Source organism: Talpa occidentalis, unplaced genomic scaffold, assembly GCF_014898055.3.
Source record: "Talpa occidentalis isolate TD23 unplaced genomic scaffold, MPIMG_talOcc4v2.1 talOcc4.2, whole genome shotgun sequence".
NCBI lineage: Eukaryota > Metazoa > Chordata > Mammalia > Eulipotyphla > Talpidae > Talpa > Talpa occidentalis.
Genome location: NW_023602073.1, coordinates 142,550,845 through 142,573,171, shown reverse-complemented (window position 1 = coordinate 142,573,171; position 22,327 = coordinate 142,550,845). Strand labels below are relative to the sequence as shown.

The 22,327-nt window shown below is 47.7% G+C and overlaps 1 protein-coding gene across 2 annotated transcripts in view; it reads left to right on the top strand.

Annotated features, from left to right (window-relative positions):
- The first annotated feature begins 6,940 nt into the window (after positions 1-6,940).
- The window catches only part of TMEM181 (transmembrane protein 181), a 62,357-nt gene continuing 46,970 nt past the window's right edge, over positions 6,941-22,327 (top strand). For both annotated transcript variants that reach the window (XM_054697922.1, XM_054697924.1), the window contains exon 1: positions 6,941-7,071. In XM_054697922.1, coding sequence (XP_054553897.1) covers positions 6,941-7,071 — 131 coding nt within the window. The remainder of the gene's footprint in view (positions 7,072-22,327) is intronic.

Here is a 22,327-nt window from a genome sequence, read left to right as displayed (position 1 = left end):
GTGTATCATTCTGAAGTCTCTCTTATGATTTTTGTATTTCAAAAAGACAGCGATGCAAAGAATTTTAAGTGACATTTATTTATTTATTTATTTATTTGCCACCAACACCTTTCAAAGAGGCAGCAAACATACAAAGATTACAGACTATGTATTCCGTTAATTTTCATTTAGATAGAAAATATATTTCACTTAACCAATGTATAAAAAATTGTTGCTTCAAATAGTCTTTAAAACCTCATTAACATGATTTTGACTTTGTAATTAAACACTGGGGCAGTGTGGAGTGCTTTACTTTAATATTAATAAACAGGGCCTCCCTGGTGGGTGGTGCAAGGGGTTCAGTGCTGCACTGTGAAACTGTCCGCAGCCTCTGCAGCGTGAGTTTGATCCCTGGCCAAGGAGCTACCCACATGGTGCAGCAGACATCTCCTTACTCGCCCGCTGCTCCCTCAGCAGGGCACCTCGGTCTATCTGCCTGTTCTGTTCCCCACTCTGTCTCTCGTGAATCCTCTCACCTCCCACACCTCTGGCCTGTACCCCAGTTCTTGTAATCATAAATAAATAAATCTTTTAAAAATATTAATAAATGTTAAATAACCATTATGTCCCAGACAATATTAGGTGCTGAAAATTCAAAATTGAGTAAGAGTGTAAGAGTTGGTCTGTGTCTTCTAGGCGTCTGGAAGTCTACACAATAGAAAAGGGTATTTCACCAGATTTAATCAGATTAACAAAGGACTCCAGTGACTTCACAAGATTCTTCAAGCAGCAGTTTGGATTGATGATGATATAACTTGTTTATCTGCATCAGTGAGTGAGACCTATTGTTTGATTTCTACATCCCACACATGAGTGTCAAGGTAGAAAGAAAGCTTAGAGTTTGCACATAGTCTTATGTGCCCTATCCTCACTCATCTTCCTGGAGTGGCCTCTAGTTCACTGTCATTTTATTAAAAGTTAGGGGGCCTCCCTGGTGGTGCAAGGGGTTAAGTCTCAGCATTATGAAGCTATTGGCAGCCACTGCAGCATGGCATCAGTTTGATCCCCAGCCAGGAAGGTGACCCACATGGCACAGCAGACCTCTCCTGTCTCACCTGCTACTCCCCTCAGCAGAGTATTTCAGTAGATCCTCCTGTTCTGTTAATATTTATACTCTTTTTGATTCATTAATTTAATTTCAGATCTTCAGTATATAATCTGAAATTCAAAGATTTGTGCACAAAGCTGCTTGCTGCAGTATTTTCTAGAAGCCAAAGCACCAAGCCACCTACATAGCCAGCAAGCGGGGAATGGTTAAGAGTGCCAGACTGCACCCCTGAGCTGGAACACTGCACAATATTATTTAAAATGATGTTTAAGGAAAGTTTGCATAATGATGTGTCACTTTCAGTTGTAAGTGAATAAGCAGGATTCCAAACAATTTATGTGATATGGTGGCAATTGTGTAACATGTAAGAACTGAGGGGAAACAGAGTCATGGGGGACAACAGAAAGCCCTGGGTGTGGTCTTAGGAAGTAATAAGTGCAGGGCTGCTGTGCTGGGGCAGAAGGCAAGGCGCCCAAGGATGAGGAGAGCCTTTCCTTGCACCCTGCTCTAGCATGGGCGGGGGTGGGGGGGCACCTTTATGTTCTTACTTCTTTTTAAAAAAGATTTATTTATTTATTTATGCATACAAGAACTGGAGTATAGGCCAGAGGTCGGGGGTGGTGAGAGGATTCCCCAGAGACAGAGTGGGGGGCAGAGCAGGTGGATCTACTGAAATACACTGCTGAGGGGAGCAGCAGGGAGATAGGAGAGGTCTGCTGCGCCGCATGGATCAGCTCCTTGGCTGGGGATGGAACTCATGTTGCAGTGGCTGGGGTTAGCTTGATAGTGCTGTGTCTCTAACCGCTGTGTCACCAGGGAGAACCTGTTCTTACTCTTAAATAAGAAGTTGAAGAGGCGGAATGGCAGGTTTGAGGTGGCCAGCCTGGCGACGACTGCACTAATTGTAAGGAGACTGGCTTAGCGCCAGATGGACGAATTATTTCCATGGTAATGATCACTTCTGGATCACATCCTGGCTTCTGCCATCATGTTAGCTGTGAAATTCTGGGTATTCATGCCGGTGGGGATATGGAGAGATCCCAGTCAGTCACTAAGGGCACCCGGCAGAAATGTAATGTATTCCACATATTATAAAAAAATATTTCAAAATGTTAACAGTGATTATTTGCAAGCATGTATGGGTGATTTTCATTCTCTTGCGTAAGTGTTTCTGTTATGTAAGTTTCTATAATGCGAAAGCATAGGTAACAGTAATCTTGGGGAAAGGAAATATGTGAATGCCCCCAGGAGTGTTAACACATTAATGAGCCTTTGCTATGAACCAGGATTTGTATAAAGTATTTTACATAATCCTTCCCTCCCCCAAACTCAGGAGGCAGCCAAGATTATCAACCTCATTTTACACATGAAAGGAACCAAAATTTGGTGATATTAAGTATTCACTACAAGCTCGTATCACTAAAGTAGACAAACAGATTTCTGACCAGAGGCTGGGCTACTGCGGAACAGACATGCTTTCTTTATCACAGATGCTTAAGTACGTCACAGTACGATAATGGTCCTTTTGTCGGGTGCAAAAGTCAAGAGGTAATTTGAGGGTATTCAGTAAACATGGAATACATACCCATCTGAGCTGGGCACCAGAATAACATTATTAATAAGACATGGCCAGAATGAAGGTAGAGGGTTCAACAGACATTACTTTTGTTGAAACCCCCTAAAACAATTAGCAAAAGGAGTCCTTAAAGCCATACACCCACAAGGATGCGGGGGAGGGGGCGAGGAGATAACAACAAATGTTTGCCAATCATAAAGCAAATAAGCAGGCAGGTGAAGCCTGGACCCTTAGCTGGCAATGAGGAAAGCCATAAAGCAACCCAACCCGGGCTTGGCGATATTGCTTTGACCTATCAGAGCAGAGAAAGTGAAGTCCTGGGACTTCCAAGCACTGGCATTGAGCAGGCATGTCTGTTTTCACTATCTCCTTCTTAGAACCTCCCGCCATACCATGAGAAGGCCCAACCAGCTACGAGGAGAGACCTACATGGAAGAGAGTAGAGCCCTGTGCCTACCAACCCAGCTGAGCTCCCACCTCATGCCAGCCATGTGAGCAGGTCACCATGAACTGCAACCTCCACCTCTAGCTGGGCCATTCACCTGCTGTCCTGTGGAACACACACAGCTGTCTTTGCCAGGTGAGCTCAACCTGCAAAATTGTATCATTTTTATTTTAAGCCAGTAAGTTTCGCAGCCCAGCAATAGATAGATAGCCAAGACTGGGTGGAAGAAGGGAACTTGGATGTTAAATGCAGGAGTCCTTACACTGTTCCTCCTCCAGTCTGCTCCCAGAACACTGGGAACCATCCTTCACCTTCCAGTCAGAAATGAAAGCATCCTACTCTACATAATTGAACTAGTTGCGTCAGTTTTTTTGTCCCTAATGTGACAGAAAAACCCTCCATCTCAAAACATCTTAGCTTAAGACATCAATAATACCCTGATTCTATTGGCTGGTGGGCTTTGGTGGGTATTTATTCTGCTACATATCCACTCTTAAGTAGAAGTATTTAACCGAATCACAGCACATCTGGAAGAAACTTCTAATCTGAAAGATAGAGACACAAATCAGCAGGAAAGAGAAACTTGGTGAAAATAGATTATAAAGGGAAAGGACATGATTTTAAATGAACGGTGGGGAGATAGTGGTGGGGGAGATAATGCATCCATGAAATAAGAAACAGGATGTTCTACAAGAAGGAAAGATTAGTGAACTAATCAAAGTTCTTGGAAATTAAAGACATCATAGTAGAAATAAAACTTTTAGTAGAAATATTGGAAAATAATGTTGAATAAAAGAGTAGACAGAAAAAGAAATGACTGGTAAAAAAAAAGAAAAAGATGATCAACTTCCAACAAATAGCAGTTCCAGAAAGAAATAACAGGAAACAGAGGTAAGACATTATCAAGGAAACAATTCAAGAAAATGTCCCCAAACTGAAACACCCAAATTTCCAGGAAAATCATCATTCAAAATTCCAATAGAGGGCCTCCCTGGTGGCGCAGAGGTTAAAGACAGCGCTATCAAGCTACTGCCAGCCACTGCAGCAAGAGTTTGATCCCTGGCCAGCCAGGGAGCTACCCACATGGCGCAGCAGACCACTCCTGTCTCCCCCTTACTCCCCTCAACAGTGTATTTCAGTAGATCTGCCTGTTCTGCTCCCCACTCTGTCTCTGATGGATCCTCTCACCTCCCGTGCCTCTGACCTGTACCCCAGTTTGTATGCATAAATAAATAAATCTTTAAAAAAAATCCAATAGAAAACAGTCACACATAATCTTAAAATGTCATCACAGTATGGACAAAATGAAACTCCTAAATGCTACCAGTGAGGAAAAAAAAAAAGATATAGACAGAGGAGTAGGATTTGTGATGGCTTTAGACTCCTGAATAGCAACAACAAACTCTAAGAGATCATGGAAAAATGCCTTCAAATTTTAGAGGAAAATTATTTGCTATTTCTAGCCGCACAATCAAGTACAAAGGTAAAAGAATGACATCCCCTACATTTGTGACCTCAGAAAATTTACAGCCCATCATTGTTTCTCAGTAGGCTCCTTGGAGATATGCTTCACCAATAAAGAGTAAGACGTGGGATCCAAACAGAACAAAGGAGGAAGATTCCACGACGACACTGGAGAGATCACTTAGAGGACAGCTGGGCACCAGGTCTAGGGCAGCCAATCCACAGCTGGTCAAAAGGCCAAGAAGAGATTTCACAAAGATGAAACAGAATGGATCTCCTGCCTGCAAATCTTCAGAGGGAAGTTAGACAACTGGTGGCAGACCTGAGGTTGAGTTAATGATTAACACATAGAAAATTAGGCAATAAAAAATTATTAATTCTAGAGGAAATAAAATTTACAGAAAAAGTAAAGCAATTATAGTATACTACAGGGCTCAACTGTGTATAACATTTATGCAGTTGTTATAGATGTTTTTGCACCTGTGTACATATTTTTCTAGCATTTCTAGCTCTTTGTAATGAAAGCGGTAACAAAGTAGATTATTATTCCCTAACAATGGAGCCAGAAGACTTACATTGTCCTCTAGGGGATACTGTAGTTCAAAGGAGCGGGGAGACCTAGGCTAGAGAAGCAAGGGAAATGTTCCTGGAGGAGTTTTAAGTCTTATAGTGTATCTTTGAGGTTGGTTAATATTCCCCCTAATGATAAACTCTCTGTATCCACTATGGCAGTTTATCTCACAATCTCACAAAAAACAAATCTGCATGTGTAGTTTCTGAAGGCACCCTTTTTAGCGTGCCTCTCTCTGCCCTGTATTTTGGGTATATCCAACTCTGAGATCAATTATTTGTCCTCTTGAGATGATTAAACCCAGGTGCTCATGTTAATGAATTTTTTTTTAAACGTTTTATTTATTCATACAAGCACTGGGTACAGTCAGAAGTACGGGAGGGTGAGAGAATTCACCAGAGCCAGAGCGGGGAGCAGAGCAGGCAGAAGGACCGAAGTACACTGCTGAGGGGAGCAGCGGGCGGCAGGAGAGGTCTGCGCGCTATGTGGGACCCTCGCAGGCAGTGGGGGATTGAACCGGCGCTGCAGAGGCTGCGGGCAGCTTCGCAACCCAGCGCCCAACCGCTGCGCCACCGGGGAGGCCCATGTTAATGAATTAAAGCTAAAATCTAACTGTGCGTCAGGTGGAACAATCGGAAGTTATGGGAATATTTGCAAGCCCTGCCAGAAGAGCTTGGCGAGCAGACAAAAAGTTATTCCAAAGGGTAATGGGAGTCAGAAAATAAAACATGACATAGAAATAAAGAATAAGGAAGAGTGACTGAAGTTAGGACATAGACAAAAGCATCAGCAAACATGGGGAGTCTGAGAATATTTGAATGTGAGTTGATCCTTAGACCTGGGAACCCTTCTATAATACATCTTCCTCGGCCCATATTCCATACTTTAGATTCAGTAGTTGGACCCTCACAATCTTTGGGCAAGCTTCCCTCAACGTTTGCAAGATCAAACTTGCTTGGATTCAGATTCACGCATCTGTGGATTCAGGTGGAAACATGTCGACATCATCCAGAACAGCTATTTCTTCACTCACTATTGGGAAAATTCACAAGAGGAAATGACACCATCTTTGGCTGAAGAGCCCACAGAAGACATTCTGCTTCGGGAGTTCTTATTCCTCACGCTAGTGTTGTGCTGTGTAGAGGGTGGAACTCCCTGGCCAAGACAGCACGTCTGTCTAGAGCCTGCGGGAGTAGGCATCTCATTTTCGGCATGAGCCTTTATTATTTAAATGTAATAGTTATCATGGCATCACTCGTGGGAGTAGTGTACCACGTTTTTGCCGGAAAGCAAGTGGACGCCGAGGCCTGGAGCTGTCCGTGGTGCTGACGCGGAGCCCGGCCCGGCTCGCCCTGCCCCGCCGCGAGGCGCTCAGCCGGCCCCACACCCCGGATCCTTTCCGCCGCCGCCCCCCGTTTCTCGGGTCTTCACGCGAGCGGGGGCGAGGGTGGCCCCTGATGTCTTTGTCCTGGAAGGCAGATGACCTTGGTGGGCTCTTCCCTCCTCCCTGCGCCTGGGCGGCAGCAATGGGCGCGGCCCCCTCGCCTCCCGGGCCCCTCGGCAGGGCGGGACCGCGCCTCCCTCCCGGGGCCTGCTGCCCGCGGTGTCGCGGGGCGCCCGGAGCGCGCCCCCACCTCCCTCGGCGCCCCCCCCGCGCCCGCTCCTCCCCCTGCGCGGTCCCGCCCCGCGCGCCGGCAGCCCCGTCCCCGCGCGGGCGGAGCGAGGGGGCGCGCGGAGCCGCACAAAGGGCGGAGCGGCGGGGGGCGGGCCGCGGGCTCCGGCGGGCGCGGCGCGGGCATGGACGCCGAGTACCCGGCCTTCGAGCCCCCGCTCTGCAGCGAGCTCAAGCACCTGTGCAAGCGGCTCCAGGAGGCGTACCGCGAGCTGAAGGAGGACCTCACCCCGTTCCGCGATGACCGCTACTACAGGTAGGCGCGGCCGCGGGCCGGGGGCGGCGGGGGGGGGGGTGTGGGGCGCAGAGCCCCGGCTTCCGGCGACGCCGCCCCGCCGCCCCTGTGCTGCGCCCCAGCCCAGCCTCGGGTTTGGCGGGGTCCGACCTCCGCCGCCCGCGCCTTCTGGCCGCGCCGAGCCCCGGGGAGGTGCCAGGACGGGTGGGAGGGGCGGGCGCCCCGGGTCTGGCTGCGGCGCTCGCGTTCCGGGGGGTCAAGGGCAGATCTGGGGACGAAGATCCCGCTCCTTGGAAACCTGAGCCGAGATCGCCAATCCCGAGAAAGCGACCCGCGGGGGTCTCGTCCCTGCTTGGCCCCTCCCTCGCCCTTCTCTGCCTGCCACCCCGCTGCCCCGCCCCACCCGCACCCTCCGGCCTCCCGAGCGCCCGCCTCCGTGTCCTCGCTCTGGCCTTGCTGAGTCCCGGTTTGGGGAGACGTCCCTCCCGCTCGAGTCCAGCAGAGCGTCACCTCCCGGAGGTATGCGGACCCCGGGCTTTGCTTGATGTCTTTGAGGCTGGGGTTCTGCCGAGGCTTGAGGAGGTGCTGCGGAGCTGAACTCGTCGCCGTGGAGCTGCAAGGGGGAGCCGCGGATGGGCACCCCGCGCCAGGAGCTGTTTGTTGGTCTGGGCTTGTCTGTCTTCCTCTCTCTCCTCTCGTGTAGCCAAGGCAGAGCTGCAGGTAGCTGCAGACCCTTGAGAGACACCCACCCCTTCCTCCCGGTTCTTGGTTCTTCTGGTGGCAAAATGCGCCCATGACCGGTGGCTGGACTTACCTCGTGTATCGTGGTGTGATGAAGAGACACCCAGAGGGAATCCAGAGCTTGGACCCTGGATTGATTTCGTGGCGAACTAGGTCCGTGACCCTGAAAAAGGCCCATTTACTGCACCTCAAGCCTCCTGATCTGGGACGTGGGGAGCTTGGACCAGGAGGCTTTTGAAAGTGGAAGCGTCTAGTAAAGATGCCCTCACTCTGTGCTTAAGGGTGGCAAGTTGGTGCACGGCTGTCTTGGAAGGGGCTCTAGTGTTTTTGTTCCACCCTCCTTCGGCAAATGGTCTCTACACACACTCCAGCTCTGAAGAATGTGTGTCACGCTTATCACGAAATCTTTCAATAGCCCAATGGAATCCTGATCAGTATATTTGCTCGTTGACCAATATATGGGTTACAATTACTGAGTAGAAAAGCCCATTAAAAAATAACAACCCAAGATCATATCATGCGTCTGTTGAAGGTGTCTCCCAATCTAGCTAATGCAGCCTCCTGGGAGAACTGACAGGTTAAAAAAAAGTTTCAAATCTTATTTTGATCTATATCCCAATTTTCTTTCTCACTAATTCCCCACCTGATGGGTTTTTTTTTCCCTCTCTATTTTTTTTCTCTGGGAATCTTTTTTTAGCAAAGGAGCTGGTGACTAGAGAAACGGTCTTGGTGCAGGTGGCAGAGAAGAAAGACACATCCCTGCGTAATTCACACGGGGACCACTCGTTATTCCTTCACCCCTTTATTCAGCTAAGAGATACTGAGCACCTCCTCTGCCCTGCTGCCATTCCAGTTAGGGACACAGGGATGAACAGACAGACAGGGTCCCACTGTCATGGGCACTTAGGTGGTAATAAACAAGTGACTGCCTCCCATGATGAGGGCGAGGACGATGACAAACCAGGTGACGTGATGAGGAGTGGTGGGGTGCTGCTTCAGAGGGGGTCGCCAGGCAAGTGTCTTTGAGAAGGTGACATTTGGCTGAGAACTGATGAATGAACTGCTCACTAGATAATGAGCTGGGGGAGGAAAGTTCCAGAAGAGGAAGGACAGGTGCAGAGTCCCTGAGGTCATTAAAAACATAGCATGTTCAAGGAACAGATGACCAGGGTGCCTAGAGCAGAAGGGTGTCTCAAGCAGAGGGGTACAGGCCTTGAAGACCAGACTAAGGGCTGTGGGTATCATTAGAACCCCATTGTGTGGGCCTCCCCTGTGGCGCAGCAGTTGAGCGCCGGGTTGTGAAGCTGCCTGCGGCCTCTGCAGCGCCGGTTCGATCCCCGGCTGCTCCCTGGCCACCAGAGGAGGGTCCCACATGGCGCGCAGACCTCTCCTGCCGCCCGCTGCTCCCCTCAGCAGTGTACTTCGGTCCTTCTGCCTGCTCTGCTCCCCGCTCTGGCTCTGGTGAATTCTCCCACCCTCCCGCGCTTCTGACTGTACCCAGTGCTTGTATAAATAAATAAATAAAAATAAATCTTTAAAATTAAAAAAAAAAAGAACCCCATTGTGAAGTCACTGGAGGGTTTAAGTAGGGGAGCAACATGAGCCCTCTCTTTCCTACAGCAGTCATTTAAACCTTTGCTCCAGGAACAACTTCATTTGTTGAATTGCATCCCAAAGACTAGCTCACCCTGTCTAGAAGGGGAGAGTAACAAATGTACCCCCTGCCCTGAGAACAAGCTGGCTGCCAAATGCTTCACAATATTCTGTGTGTGCGAAGCAGTTAGACTGAATCCCAAAGCCTGCTTTAGAGCAAGAGGTTTGAGGTCACTGAATGATCTTCCACTGCTCTGTTGAATTTTTATGTCAATGTGTTGTGCCTTACAGAACTAGGTGAACTACTCTTGGGTTTCTAAGTTGGGAAGCTGAGAGTTACAGCTCTTGCATCTGTCTAGCTAGAAGATGAACTTGCTACTATAATTATTGCTCCTACTCTTCTCACCATCTTCACATCCTCATTAGTTATGAATAAAAGAATAAAAGACACCAGTCCCTTTCCCCTGGAGGACTGGGGACTCCCCTTCTGTGCTTGACAGTTTCCCCATAATAGGGTGCCACGCGGAGACAGTCGCTAAGGCTGTTTCCAAAAGACAGTTGGCCCCTCCTTAGCTGAGCTGGCCGTTTGCATCACTAAATTTGGTAATTTGGTGACATCACTGGAAAGCAGCAGCGATGTGGTCAAAGGCTTACCGTCCTTTTCACAAAATGAAAGACGGCAGTTGCATTGCCTGCAGGGAAAGAGGGAGACAGCATGGGCAGGTGGAACAGCTGGAGGCTGAGCAGTGGATTCCTGGGTTCTAGTCCTCACCCTACCCTTTGTCAACGCTGTGACTTTGGGGGAAATCATGACCATTCCTTGGTGATCAGTTTTCACACTAGAAAAATGAAGGATGGATGTTGTGAGGCTCAGGTGCTTTATGAAGACGCTTTCTGATCCAGACAACAGAAAAGCAAAGCATCAGTCTGAATAGTAAGGTCACAGGTTGAGTTGTTTATCCAGTGGCTTAATGATGTCACTGCGTTCTTGTAACTTGGTAGCAATCGGCTGCTGTTGACCACTAATGATTTTTCAGGCTATTGCTTCTCATTCATCCTCATGGGGAGGGCTAGCTGGTATTCTATATGGCTCCCAAATGAGAAGGAATAACCGATGTCCAGAGCCAACTCGAATCTCCTCTCTGCCTCCTCCAAAACAGTAGCAGAGAAGACAGACATGTGTTGACGGAGACGGGGCTTCCTGTGTTGCCTATGGGAGCTTAACTTGCTACAATCACTATGGAAAACTGCCCGGCACTATCTATTAAAATTATACGTAGATACCCTTTGATCCTGAAATTCCTCTTTGGCACAGACCCTGCAGGAGTGCATACATATGTCCATACATAGGCAGGTACTACAATGCCCATAGTAGCGTGACTCATAGTACACGTAATGGAAACCAATCCAATGCCCATCAACAGTAGAATGGATACATTTGGCTTATTTCATAATGGAATATTATGTAACAATAAATGGAAACAGCTTAGAACAATAAAGACAATAAAGACAAGTGTCACATATATAAAAAGTGAGTGAAAAAAACCAGACTCTAGGAGTGCATATTTTTCTTTCTTTTTTTTTAAAGATTTATTTATTTATGCATACAAGAACTGGGGTACAGGCCAGAGATGTGGAGGGGGGTGAGAGGATTCACCAGGGACAGAGTGGGGAACAGAACAGGCAGACTGACTGAAATACACTGCTGAGGGGAGCAGCGGGCGAGACAGGAGAGGTCTGTTGCGCCATGTGGGTTTCTCCCTGGCCAGCCGGGGATCGAACTTGTGCTGCAGAGGCTGCGGATTGCTTCATAGTGCGGTGCTTAACCCCTTGAGCCACCACGGAGGCCCCAGGAGTGCATATTTTTTGATCCCACTTACATGGGAAAGTGTGTAACAGGCAGATTGACTCCCAATACTGTTGAGAGTGGGATAGTGGTTAGCCCTGACAGCGCCATGACCCGAAGGGGCAGAGGAGGGTTTCCTGGGTGCTGGGAATGTTTTCTTTCTTGATCTGGGTGCTGGTGCACAGCAGGTCAGAGTCTGTGAACTTTGGTCAAGCTTATACACAAGGAGCGTACTACTCTGTGTGTGCGCGCACTTCGATAGAAAGCCGAAGCCAAAATCAGCTTGATTGTGTCTCTTTGATGAACTCAGGGACCTCGCCCTTTCCAGCACGTACAACTCCGGGGGGGGGGGGGGTTGGAATCAGACACAGGCACACCGGAGCCCCCAGGAGCCATCTCCCTTAAATCATCGGTCTTCAGGAGAGGAGGCCTGCGCGCTGGCCAAACTGGGGTTTTGTTAGGAAAAAGATGTGCAGGCCGTCAGCCACGTTCCCGGCAGGAACAGTAAAGGGTTTCGGTGCCTGAAGAGTCGTTCTTCTAGAATTCAGCTCTCAGAGTTTGTGGTTGACCATTTTGCTGATCCAAGCTTGGTTTCTCATATCGTTACTTATCTCTGTAAAATATAAGAGCAATGGAGTTGGGCTTGAGTTTTCTTTTTCTTTTTTTTTAAAAAGAAGGAAAGACATCTATGTATGTATGTATGTATTTATTTATTTGTTTGTTTGTTTATACATACAAGCACTGGGTACAGTCAGAAGCGCGGGAGGGTGAGAGAATTCACCAGAGCCAGAGCGGGGAGCAGAGCAGGCAGAAGGACCGAAGTACACTGCTGAGGGGAGCAGCGGGCACGGCAGGAGGGCCTGGCGGCCTGGGATCAAACCAGCCCCGCAGAGGCTGTGGGCAGCTTCTCAACCCAGCGCTCAACCGCTGCACCACCGGGGAGGCCCTGGGCTTGAGTTTTCTTGGCCAGTGAGGTGATGTCAAGAGGTGTCTTTATCCAAGAGGCTTCCAGAAGGAACATCCTGTCACTTTGGTGAATTCATGGAGGCCTGGAGGCTGGTCTCGCAGGCCTGTTGCGGCCAGCACGATGCCACTGTTGGCAGCGAAGGCTTCACGTTGACCAGCTTGGGGCTAAAGTGCAGAATAGTGAGAGACCCCTTGGTCTGACGCAGACCCAGGAGAACACGGGGAGTTAGTTGCTCCAGGAATCCTCAATACTGGCCGCGCATCAGAAGCTTTGAAAAACAGATGCCCGGCCCCCCGCCTCGAGGGTCCTGATTTAATTCACTCGGGCTGGGTCTTAGGCAGGATGAAGGGTGCGTGGAATGTTTCAGAGCCTGATGCCTCCATCTCCTCGGGGACAGACGCGCCAATGGGACATGCACTCAGTGGCCACCGTCAACTGTCACCTTGGTGGATTCTCGCTCCCTGGACGACCAGCCTCACTTTGGGGGTGGTCGTATTTGCATGTCTCACCCCGACTCAGGCTGGTTACCTGACCCATCTGTGCTGATTCGAGTGGGACTGTTTCAGGGGGCTCACTTCCCTCCTCTTTTCAAGTGTTTGAGGACAACTCACTGTAACTCCTGAGGACTCAGCCTCTCTGCCTCTTACCTCTTTGTGGTGGTAGGAAACAATGAGCATCCCCTGATGGGACCGTGATTTTATTTATTTATTTATTTATTTATTTATTTATTTATTTATTTATTTTTAAAGATTTATTTTATTTACACATACAGCTGGGGTACAGGCCAGAGGTGTGGGGGGGTGAGGATTCACTAGATACAGAGGAGGAAACAGAACAGGCAGACGGAAAACACTGCTGAGGGGAGCAGCAGGTGAGACAGGAGAGGTCTGCTGTGCCATGTGGGCAGCTCCCTGGCCGGCCAGGGGATCGAACTTGTGCTGCAGAGGCTGCAAATTGCTTCATAGGTTGCATCTTAACCCCTTGTGCCACCAGAGAGGCCCGGGACTGTGATTTTAAAGCCAACTTTTCTGCCTCCACCATTCCCAAGGTTGAGGGCTGATTTCACTACCTGACATGCTTGAGGAGTGAGGCCGACTGCACATCCGGCCCACTTTGTGCTGCTCTTCTCTCTCTGGGACAAGACACGGGCCCAGCTGGCCATGGCCTTGGAGCCTGAGCAAACACATGGCCGAGGGCGCACGGTGGAAGCCAGGCTGGCTCAGCCCCCCTTGCCCGGGGTTCTCGCCGCTTCCCCTCCCGTGCCCTGGGCTCCGCCCCATCAGCCACCCATCCGCGCTTTCGGGCCTCGGTCTTTCCCTCAGCTCTGACTCCTTCCCACCCACTGACAGCTCTGCCCAAACTCCCCTCCGCCCAGTCTCCTTTGGAAGCAGCCACACTGTCTTTGACATAGGTTGGTCTGGTTTCTTGGGGTCCCGTAAGTGGTCGCGATGGTCTCTGACTACCGCCTCCAAGTCACTCACATCGTCACAGCAGATGAAGCCCATTAGCCCAAAGCCCAGACACCCAACTCACATTCTTGCTCATCCGGTTGCTTTCAGTGGAGCCCAGATAAGCACCGCGCTAGCCAGAGTCTGCTCGTGCTGCTCCCCCGTGAGACTGCACCCCACATCGGCCGCAGAGAAGACCATTTGGTGGCGGGAAAGGACCCCAAATAGCAGCTGCCATTGGGAGCCCTCCCCCCACCCCCCATCTCGCCACCTGCTGCTGAGTGACGTCACCCACACACGTGACCCCTGCTCCTCTGGGAGTCCTGCGCCCTCGTCCCTGCTGGGTGGTGGCGGGTGCCTGCTGTCCGGGGGACTCCTGCTGCAAGGCACCTCCCCGGAGGCAACCTGTCCCAGCGCCACCCAGAAAGCTGGTTGCGCAACACTGCCACCTCCTGGCCCTCCCCTTCCTAAGGCCGGGGAGCCCTCCAGCTGCAAAGTCCGCAGCTGCTCTTGCCAGGCCACCGGTGCCTGTAGACCCCCAGCCCCCCGCCTCGCACCGTGTGCGCCTGGCGGCTCTGACCCCGGGCCAGGGCTCTCCTTTAGGGCTCTGGTGCCCCCCAGGGCTCAGGCACGCCCTCTCTCCTGCTCTCCTGCCTCTGCGCCCCCTACCCGGTGTCACCGCTTCCTCGGCAGGTTCTCTTTGTGTTTATCGTCAGAATTTACAGCGGACCCTTCATTTTCTCAAAGCCGCGGCACCAGACGGACACTATGACACACCCCAGCGACAGCGCTGGGAGAACGCGAGGGTTGATTCTTCCAGCCAGCTGTCCCGTGGGTTACACATCATGCGGGGCTTTCTTCCCTTCAGGCAGAATTGGCACGTGTATTGAGACAGTTTGTATCCTGTGAACACCAGCAGCTCTTGTGACCTCTCTGGACGCTCTGGGTGAAAAGGAGCCTCTGAGCAGACACCCAGGGGCGGGGAACAGAGCCGAGTCCTTGGCACCTGGGAGACCCCGTGTGGGGATTCCGGAGCTGGTCCTGATCATTCTATGACTGCTGGGGAGTCGTGTTCTTTGTTGTGGGTGTGATTCAGTGTCTTGATGCCAACTCAGATTCAGGGTCTTTATCAATAAGCCATGGTTCAGAAAATAAAGAGTCAGGTGAGGTTCAAATTTGAAATTTAGTCCTGGGCCAAATCTTTTGGCCTCTCTGTTAGATTGTATGGTGCGAGCAGACTGTGCGGTGCTGCTCCCAGTCCCAGCGGGTCAGGAGGAAGATGGCCGTGGGGGAACCTGACATCTACCTGGCCCTGGGAGACCGTGGGTGCTCTGCTTCTCTATGGGGAGGACCGGGTTGAGAACGGAGGTGTGTGTTGGTTATTACCAGGAGACCGAGTCAGCCTCCTGCCCTCATCTGTCAGCCTCCTGCCCTCGTCTGCCTGGGCTGTGGACTCTGAACTGCTTTGATCTGAGAAAAAGTTTGATCCGGCAGTCAGAGGAGAGCTTCTGTGGAGGAAGAAGTAGACACGGGCAGCTGGCTAGGACCACGCTGGGTTGGCCCACGATGTGCCTGGTAGCAGGGAGCCCACGGAGGAGAGGCAGGTGACTGGTGTTGGGAGCTGTCAACCTCCTGAGCTGAGGCTCAAGAAAAGAACTCCAATCCTTTCAGAGGAGAGGGTTGAGGTGAACAAAGTATCTGTTACCCTCTGTCATTCATCAGCTACATTACGGGGACCTTGTTCAATGCAGATTCTGATCTAGCAGCTCAGGACTGAGATTCTGCGTTTCCAGCAAGTTCCCAGGTGATGTCAATGTTCCCTCTATATGGGAACACTTTGAGTTGCTAAGTTTTCGACATTTCTTTTCATTTATTTATTTATTTATTTATTTATTTATTTTAAAGGATTTTTTTTTAATAGAGGCATGTTTATTTATTTATTTGTTTGTTTTGTTTATACAAGCACTGGGTACAGTCAGAAGCGCGGGAGGGTGAGAGAATTCACCAGAGCCAGAGCGGGGAGCAGAGCAGGCAGAGGGACCGAAGTACACTGCTGAGGGGAGCAGCGGGCGGCAGGAGAGGTCTGCGCGCCATGTGGGACCCTCCTCCCGTGGTCGGGGAGCAGCCGGGGATCGATCTGGCGTCATAGAGGCCGTGAGGGCAGCTTCGCAACCCAGTGCTCAACCGCTGCGCCACGGGGGAGGCCCAGTTTTCGACATTTCTGCCTTCACTTACAGATAAAGTTCCAGTCCCTGAGAGCAGGGGTAGTAAACGTTTTCTAAAACAGGGTCTTTTTCAAAAAAAAAATTTATGTATTTATGCATATAAGAATTTGGTGTACAGGCCAGAGGGGTAGGGGGTCAGAAGACTCACCAGAGACAGTGGGGAACGGAACAGGCAGATCCACTGAAATATACTGCTAAGGAGAGCAGCGGGCAAGACAGGAGAGGTCTGCTGCGCCGTGTGGGTAGTTTCCTGGCCAGGGATCAAACTTGTGCTGCAGTGGCTGTGGACAGCTTCAGAGTGCTGCGACTTAATCCCTTGCGAGCATAGACAATCAGACAAAATTTCAGTTTTCAGAGCTGCACTAAAAGGTGAGAAAGTGTGAGGTAGAAGCCCCATTTTGAGAATGGGAGAGTCTTGGTGGGGCAACCTAACAGCAAGGGCAGTGAGTTGCTGTATTCAAAGGTGTTGGAATTCCAGGGGCTCTCAAATGTTAGCATACCTAGGAACCATTGTGCAACATATTTGATAAATGAGGATTCCTAGATGCCCTACCGCAGAGATTCTGATTTAGCAGTAAAGAGTATGGGTCCTAGGAATCTGCATTTTGCAGCACTCTGCTATCTGATGGTACTGAATCATAGCTCAGATTTTCCCAAATTCCTCCCATTCAAGGTGAGAACAGGCTCAGACCCTTGTATGTGTTCTGTCTTAGCCTTTTTCTTCTCACCCTGCCTTCTTCACTTAGGATCTGCTTATTTTTGCTCCCTAAGACAAATGAAGGTGTGATCTCCTTTATAAAGTCTCTCATCATGACTCTGTGTTCTGGGCTACCACTTGGTCACTTGGTTGGGAGCCTTTGTGCAGAGTGTAACTTGCATCATGTTGTTGCGTCTCTAGCCTCACCTCACCCCTTGGCCCCATCCTATCTGGGCATTTGCCCCTTCTTGCTCTCTGCGCATAGCTCTTACCCACCACGTTGTGGTCCACTCTCGCCATATTCCTCTTCCAGTGCTTTGCAAACTCCATGGAAGCAAGGCCATGTCTTACTCACCTCTATGCTATGAGGCCCTAATACAGCGTCCGTCACATACTAGGTGCTCAACGACCATCTGTTGTACTGAAAGCATGAATGAATGAGAGGAGGTAGAAAGGGTTTCAATAAATTTCAGACACATATATTTTCCCCTAGTTTCTAATAGGTATAAACTGTATGAGCTCCCAGTAAAACTGAGAATTGCTTGCTGAGCAGTGGTTGATTTAGAGGTAAACAACAAAAAATATAGAGGAATTTTATTAAAGACATTAAGATTTATGATAGAAATCTTCTATTTCCTTGTCAATCTTCACTTAATATAAAAGAAAACCAGTAAAGGAAGAGTAGAGAAACAAAAAATGAGACATGGGACATACAGAAAATAGAAGGTAACATGGCAGACATAAATCTAGTACATATCAACAATAGCACAATGTGGATAAACGAAGCAGTCCAAGCAAGAGGTGGAGGTTGTTTGACTGGAACAAAAGCAAGATCCAACTATATTCTGCCTGCAGAAAACATACTTTATATTCAAAGATACAAGTAAGTTGAAAGTAAAAGGATGAAAAAAATACATCATGTGAACAGCAAACATAGGAAAGCTGGAGTAACTATACATATATTGAATAAAATAAATTTTACAATGCAATATGGTACTAGAGATAAGGAAGGTTTTACTATATGGTAGAAGGGGAAATCCATTAGGAATATATAGCAATTAGAAACATATTCAACTGGGCCTCCCTGGTGGCTCAGTGGTTGTGCTCTGGGCTGCCCGCAGCCTCTGCAGCGCCGGTTCAATCCCTGGCCCCTGGCAAGGGTCCCACATGGTGCACAGACCTCTCCTGACACCCGCTGCTCCCCTCAGCAGTGTTTCTTCAGTCTGCCTGTTCTGTTCCCTGCTCTGGCTCTGGTGAATTCTCTCACCCTCCCATGCTTCTGACTGTACCCAGTGCTTGTATAAATAAATAAATAAATCTTTAAAAAAAAAGAAATAAAAAAAAGAAACATATTCAACTAACAACAGTTTCTCAAAATACGTGAAACAAAAATAGAAAGAATTGAAGGTAGAAATAGAAAATTCAAAGATATAGTTGGAGTTAATACCTCACTTTCAATGACAGAAAAACTGATAAGAAGATTGACAGGGAAATAGAACACTTGAACAACACTATAAATCAACTAGACCTAGCATATATATAAAATACTCTACCCAACAAAAACAGCAGAATATAAAAATCTCAAGTGCACATGGAACAGACAAGCTATATTAACTTTATTTATTTATTTATTTATTTATTTATTTATTTAAGGCTTGGCTGTTCATGGTTTTTATTTTTATTTTTTTAAGATTTATTTATTTATTTATACAAGTACTGGGTACAGTCAGACGCGCAGGAGGATGAGAGAATTCACCAGAGCCAGAGTGGGGAACAGAACAGGCAGACTGACGAAGTACACTGCTGAGGGGAGCAGTGGGTGTCAGGAGAGGTCTGCACACCATGTGGGACCCTCACCCAGTGGCCGGGGATTGAACTGGCACCACAGAGGCTGCGGGCAGCTTCGCAGCCCAGCGCTCAACCGCTGCGCCACCAGGGAAGGCCCGCTATATTAACTTTAAAAGGATTGAAATAAAAATAAGTTCTTCAGACACTATGGAGTGAAATTAGAAATCAATAACAGGAAGAAATTGGAGCAATCCCCCAAATATGTGGAAATTTACCAACACACACCTTAGTAACCATTGAGTGAAAGACAAATCACAAAGGAGACTATATAAAAAGTATTTTGAGACAAATTAAATGAGAACATAACATATCAATACATATGGGATGCAGCCAAGGCAGTGCTTAGAGGGAAAATTTATAGCTGTAAATGCCTGCATTCTGCAAGAAGATCTCAAATCAGTACTTTTCCTTCTGTCTTAAAATATTAAGAGGCAGGGGAATCCAAAGCAAACAGAAGGAAAGGAATAATAAAGATTATGATAAAATAAACACAGGGAATCAATTGGGAAAATAAATAAAAGTTGTTTCCATGAAAAAATGAACTAGTTTAGCAAACCCTTAGAGTGATCAACAACAAAAAAAGAGAGAAGATTTAAATCATGAAACTGAGGAATAAAATAGGGGACTATTATTGACCTTACAGAAATAAGAAAGCATTATAAGAGAATGTTACGAACAACAGCATGTCAACCAATTAGATACCTTATGCTATGAACAAAATCTTACAAAGACACAAACTACTGAAACTGACTCAAGAGAAATAGAAAATCTGAAAATATCAGATTATCTCTGAAAAAAGAGAAATAAGTAAAGATACAGAATTAATAATCAAAAGATTACTCTCAAACAAAAGCTCGAACACAGGTGACTTGACTGGTCAATTATAACAAATATTTAATTGATTAATACTAGTTCTTCATAAACTCTTGCAAAAATCAGAAGGGGAGGAAACATTTCCTAGCTCGTCCTATGAGACAATATTACAATATTATCCTGATACCAATCCAAGAACAGTACAAGAAAATTACAGATCATTATCTCTTAAGGATATAGACAGAAAAATCCTCCAAAAAAAAAAAGAAATCTCCAAACAACTAGCAAACTCAGTCTAGGGAGAGGTTTATAGTGTTACCAAGTAGAATTTATCCCAGGAATCTTGAGTTATTTCCACACTAAAAAATGGGTAATATATGCACTATGTCAATAGAATAAAGGATAGAAATCATAATAAAGGATAAAAACACATTTGACAAAATTCAACACCACTCATGACAAAAGTATTCAACCAAGTGGAAAGAGAAGAGAACTTCTTCAACCTGATGAAGAGCAACTGCGTAGACCCACAGCTAACATACTTAGTGGTGAAAGACTGGATCCTTTCTTCCTAAGATCAGGGTACCTGCTCTTGCCATTGCTATTTAAAATTGTTTTGGAGATACCAGTCAAGGAAGCTAGGCAAGAAAATGAATTAAGATTGGAAAGAAAGAAATAAAAGTGTCTCTATTTACAGGCAACACGGCCTTGTAGTAGAAATCTTAAGGAATTCATTAAAATACTACAGGGATAATGCCAGTCAAAACCACAATGAGATACATTTCACACTCACTAGAGTCACCATAACAAAAATGACTGATAATAACAAGTGTTATTGAGGACATGGAGAAACTGAAAACTTCATATACTGCTAGTGGGAATGTCAAATGGGGCAGCTATTTTGTACAATAGTTCAGCAGTTCCTGAAATGGTTAAACATTGAACTACCATATGTCCCAGCAATCCCACCCCTAAAAATAGTTACCCAAAAGAAACAGAAGCATGCCCGCAGAAAAATATGTATATGAATGTTTACAGCAGTAGTATTCATAATATACAAAAGTGGAAACAACTCAAAAGTTCATCAACTGATGAACGAATGAGCAAATATGATCTCTCTATCCAATGGAATATTTTGTAGTCAGAAAAAGGAAGTACCGATACATGTTACAATATGAGTAAACCTTGAAAACTATGCTTTATGTAATAAGTCAGTCACAAAAGACCACATATCATATGATTTCATGAAATAAGTCCACAAGAAGCAAATCTATAGAGACAGAAAGTAGGTAAGTGATTGTCAGGGACAGGAAGGAGGGAGTGATGAAGATTAGCAGATTACTGCTAATGGGTGCAGTCACTTGGGGGTGTGTGATAAAAATGTTCTAAATTAGATTGTGATAGTAGTTGCTCATCTTTGTGAATATACAAAAGATTCCCAAACCTTACACTTTAAATGAGTGAATTTTATGGTGCATGAATAGTATTTCAATAAAATTATTTTTAAAAGCATAAGAATAAAGAGAATGGCTAGTCACATACTATGAAGCCATAATAATAAAACCAGTATGATATTGTACCTAGGAGAGGAGAGCAGTCAGAAGGGTGATATCACATGCCAATGGTGAAAGGAAGGTTTGTTCCGGATGGTGCTGGAATTCTTTCTCAATAGATAGGGAAAAAAACTCAACCCCTACCTCCCACTCATTCAAAGGGGGAGTCAAGATGGATAAAGAGAACTTAAGTAATTGATGAAAATGTAGTATCTTTGATTCTTATGGAGAGGAAAATACTTCTTAAAACCATAAGTCAGGGCCTCCCTGGTGGTGCAGGGGTTGAAGACATAGCACTATCAAGCTATCGGCAGCCACTGTAGCATGAGTTCGATCCCCGGCTGGCCAGGGAGGTGACCCACATGGCGCAGCAGACCTCTCCTGTCTCGCCTGCTGCTCCCCTCAGAAGTGTATTTCAGTAGATCTGCCTGTTCTGCTCCCTACTCTGTCTGGTGAATCCTCTCATCCCCCACCCCACATCTCTGGCCTACACCCCAGTTCTTGTATGCATAAATAAATAAATCTTTAAAAAAAAAAACCCGTAAGTCACTACCCTATGCAAAGAAAATGGTGAATTTGAGCACATAAAGATGAAGAACATTGGTTCAATGCTTGCTTGGGGGGCATAGACACTAAAATTGGAACCTGCAGGGAGGACTAGCAAGCCCCTGTGCAGGATGCACGCGCAAATTCACGGAGCTCCATATATTTTTTAAAAAAGAATTTTTGTTCAACAGAGGACACTCATGGGCAGACTTTTCAGGTGGCGAAGTGGAAAAGAGGGTATTTTCAAGGTCTGTGTTTCATCAGGCACCAGTGCTGGGGATTTACAAAGAAGCCCGCACCAACGCCACCTCCCCATGCAGGCGGTGAGCTCGCAGATGGAAGCCCCAGGGCAGGGTGCAGCGCCCCAGTGCAGCACACAGGGAAATGAAAATTAAAAATTAAAACTGAGAGAGGATGGCAGCCAGTCTGGCAAGCACGGCCTTGTACTCTCTGCTTCTTAGCGTCGCCGGGGTTCCGCTGCGCCACGGCTGTGGGCCCAGGGCTGTGTCCCTGTGGGGCTCGCTGTCCCAGCCTCCCCCCCGCCAGCCACAGGTGATGTCCACCCTCCGTCAAACTCCCACCACCCATCTCTCTGCACCTTGGTCGTGGATTTTCAAATGTGTAGGGGAGCCTTCTCAGTGCCGCGCTGACTCCACTTTTTTGTTATATTGGAAAAATGATTCCTTTCCTGAGTCAGGGGTTGGCTTGCAGGGTGGGGAGGCCCCAGCCGTCTGCCCTGAGTGCGCAGGTCAAGTCTGCTCGCCTCTTCGTGGGACTTCTCCGCTGACCGCTGCAGCCCAATGTCCCGTGACTCAGCTCTTGCGGTGGGAGGAGCCATTTGCCAGATGAGGACAGTCCCCCAGCTGGGGCAGGACAATTCTATCCGGCCTAATCTGTCCAAAGCTCGAAGCACCCCTCATCCTGAAATCCGAGACTGGGTTCCGGAGAAGCTTCCCTGGACTGCCGTAACCGACACCACAGACCAACTCGGTGCTGGAGG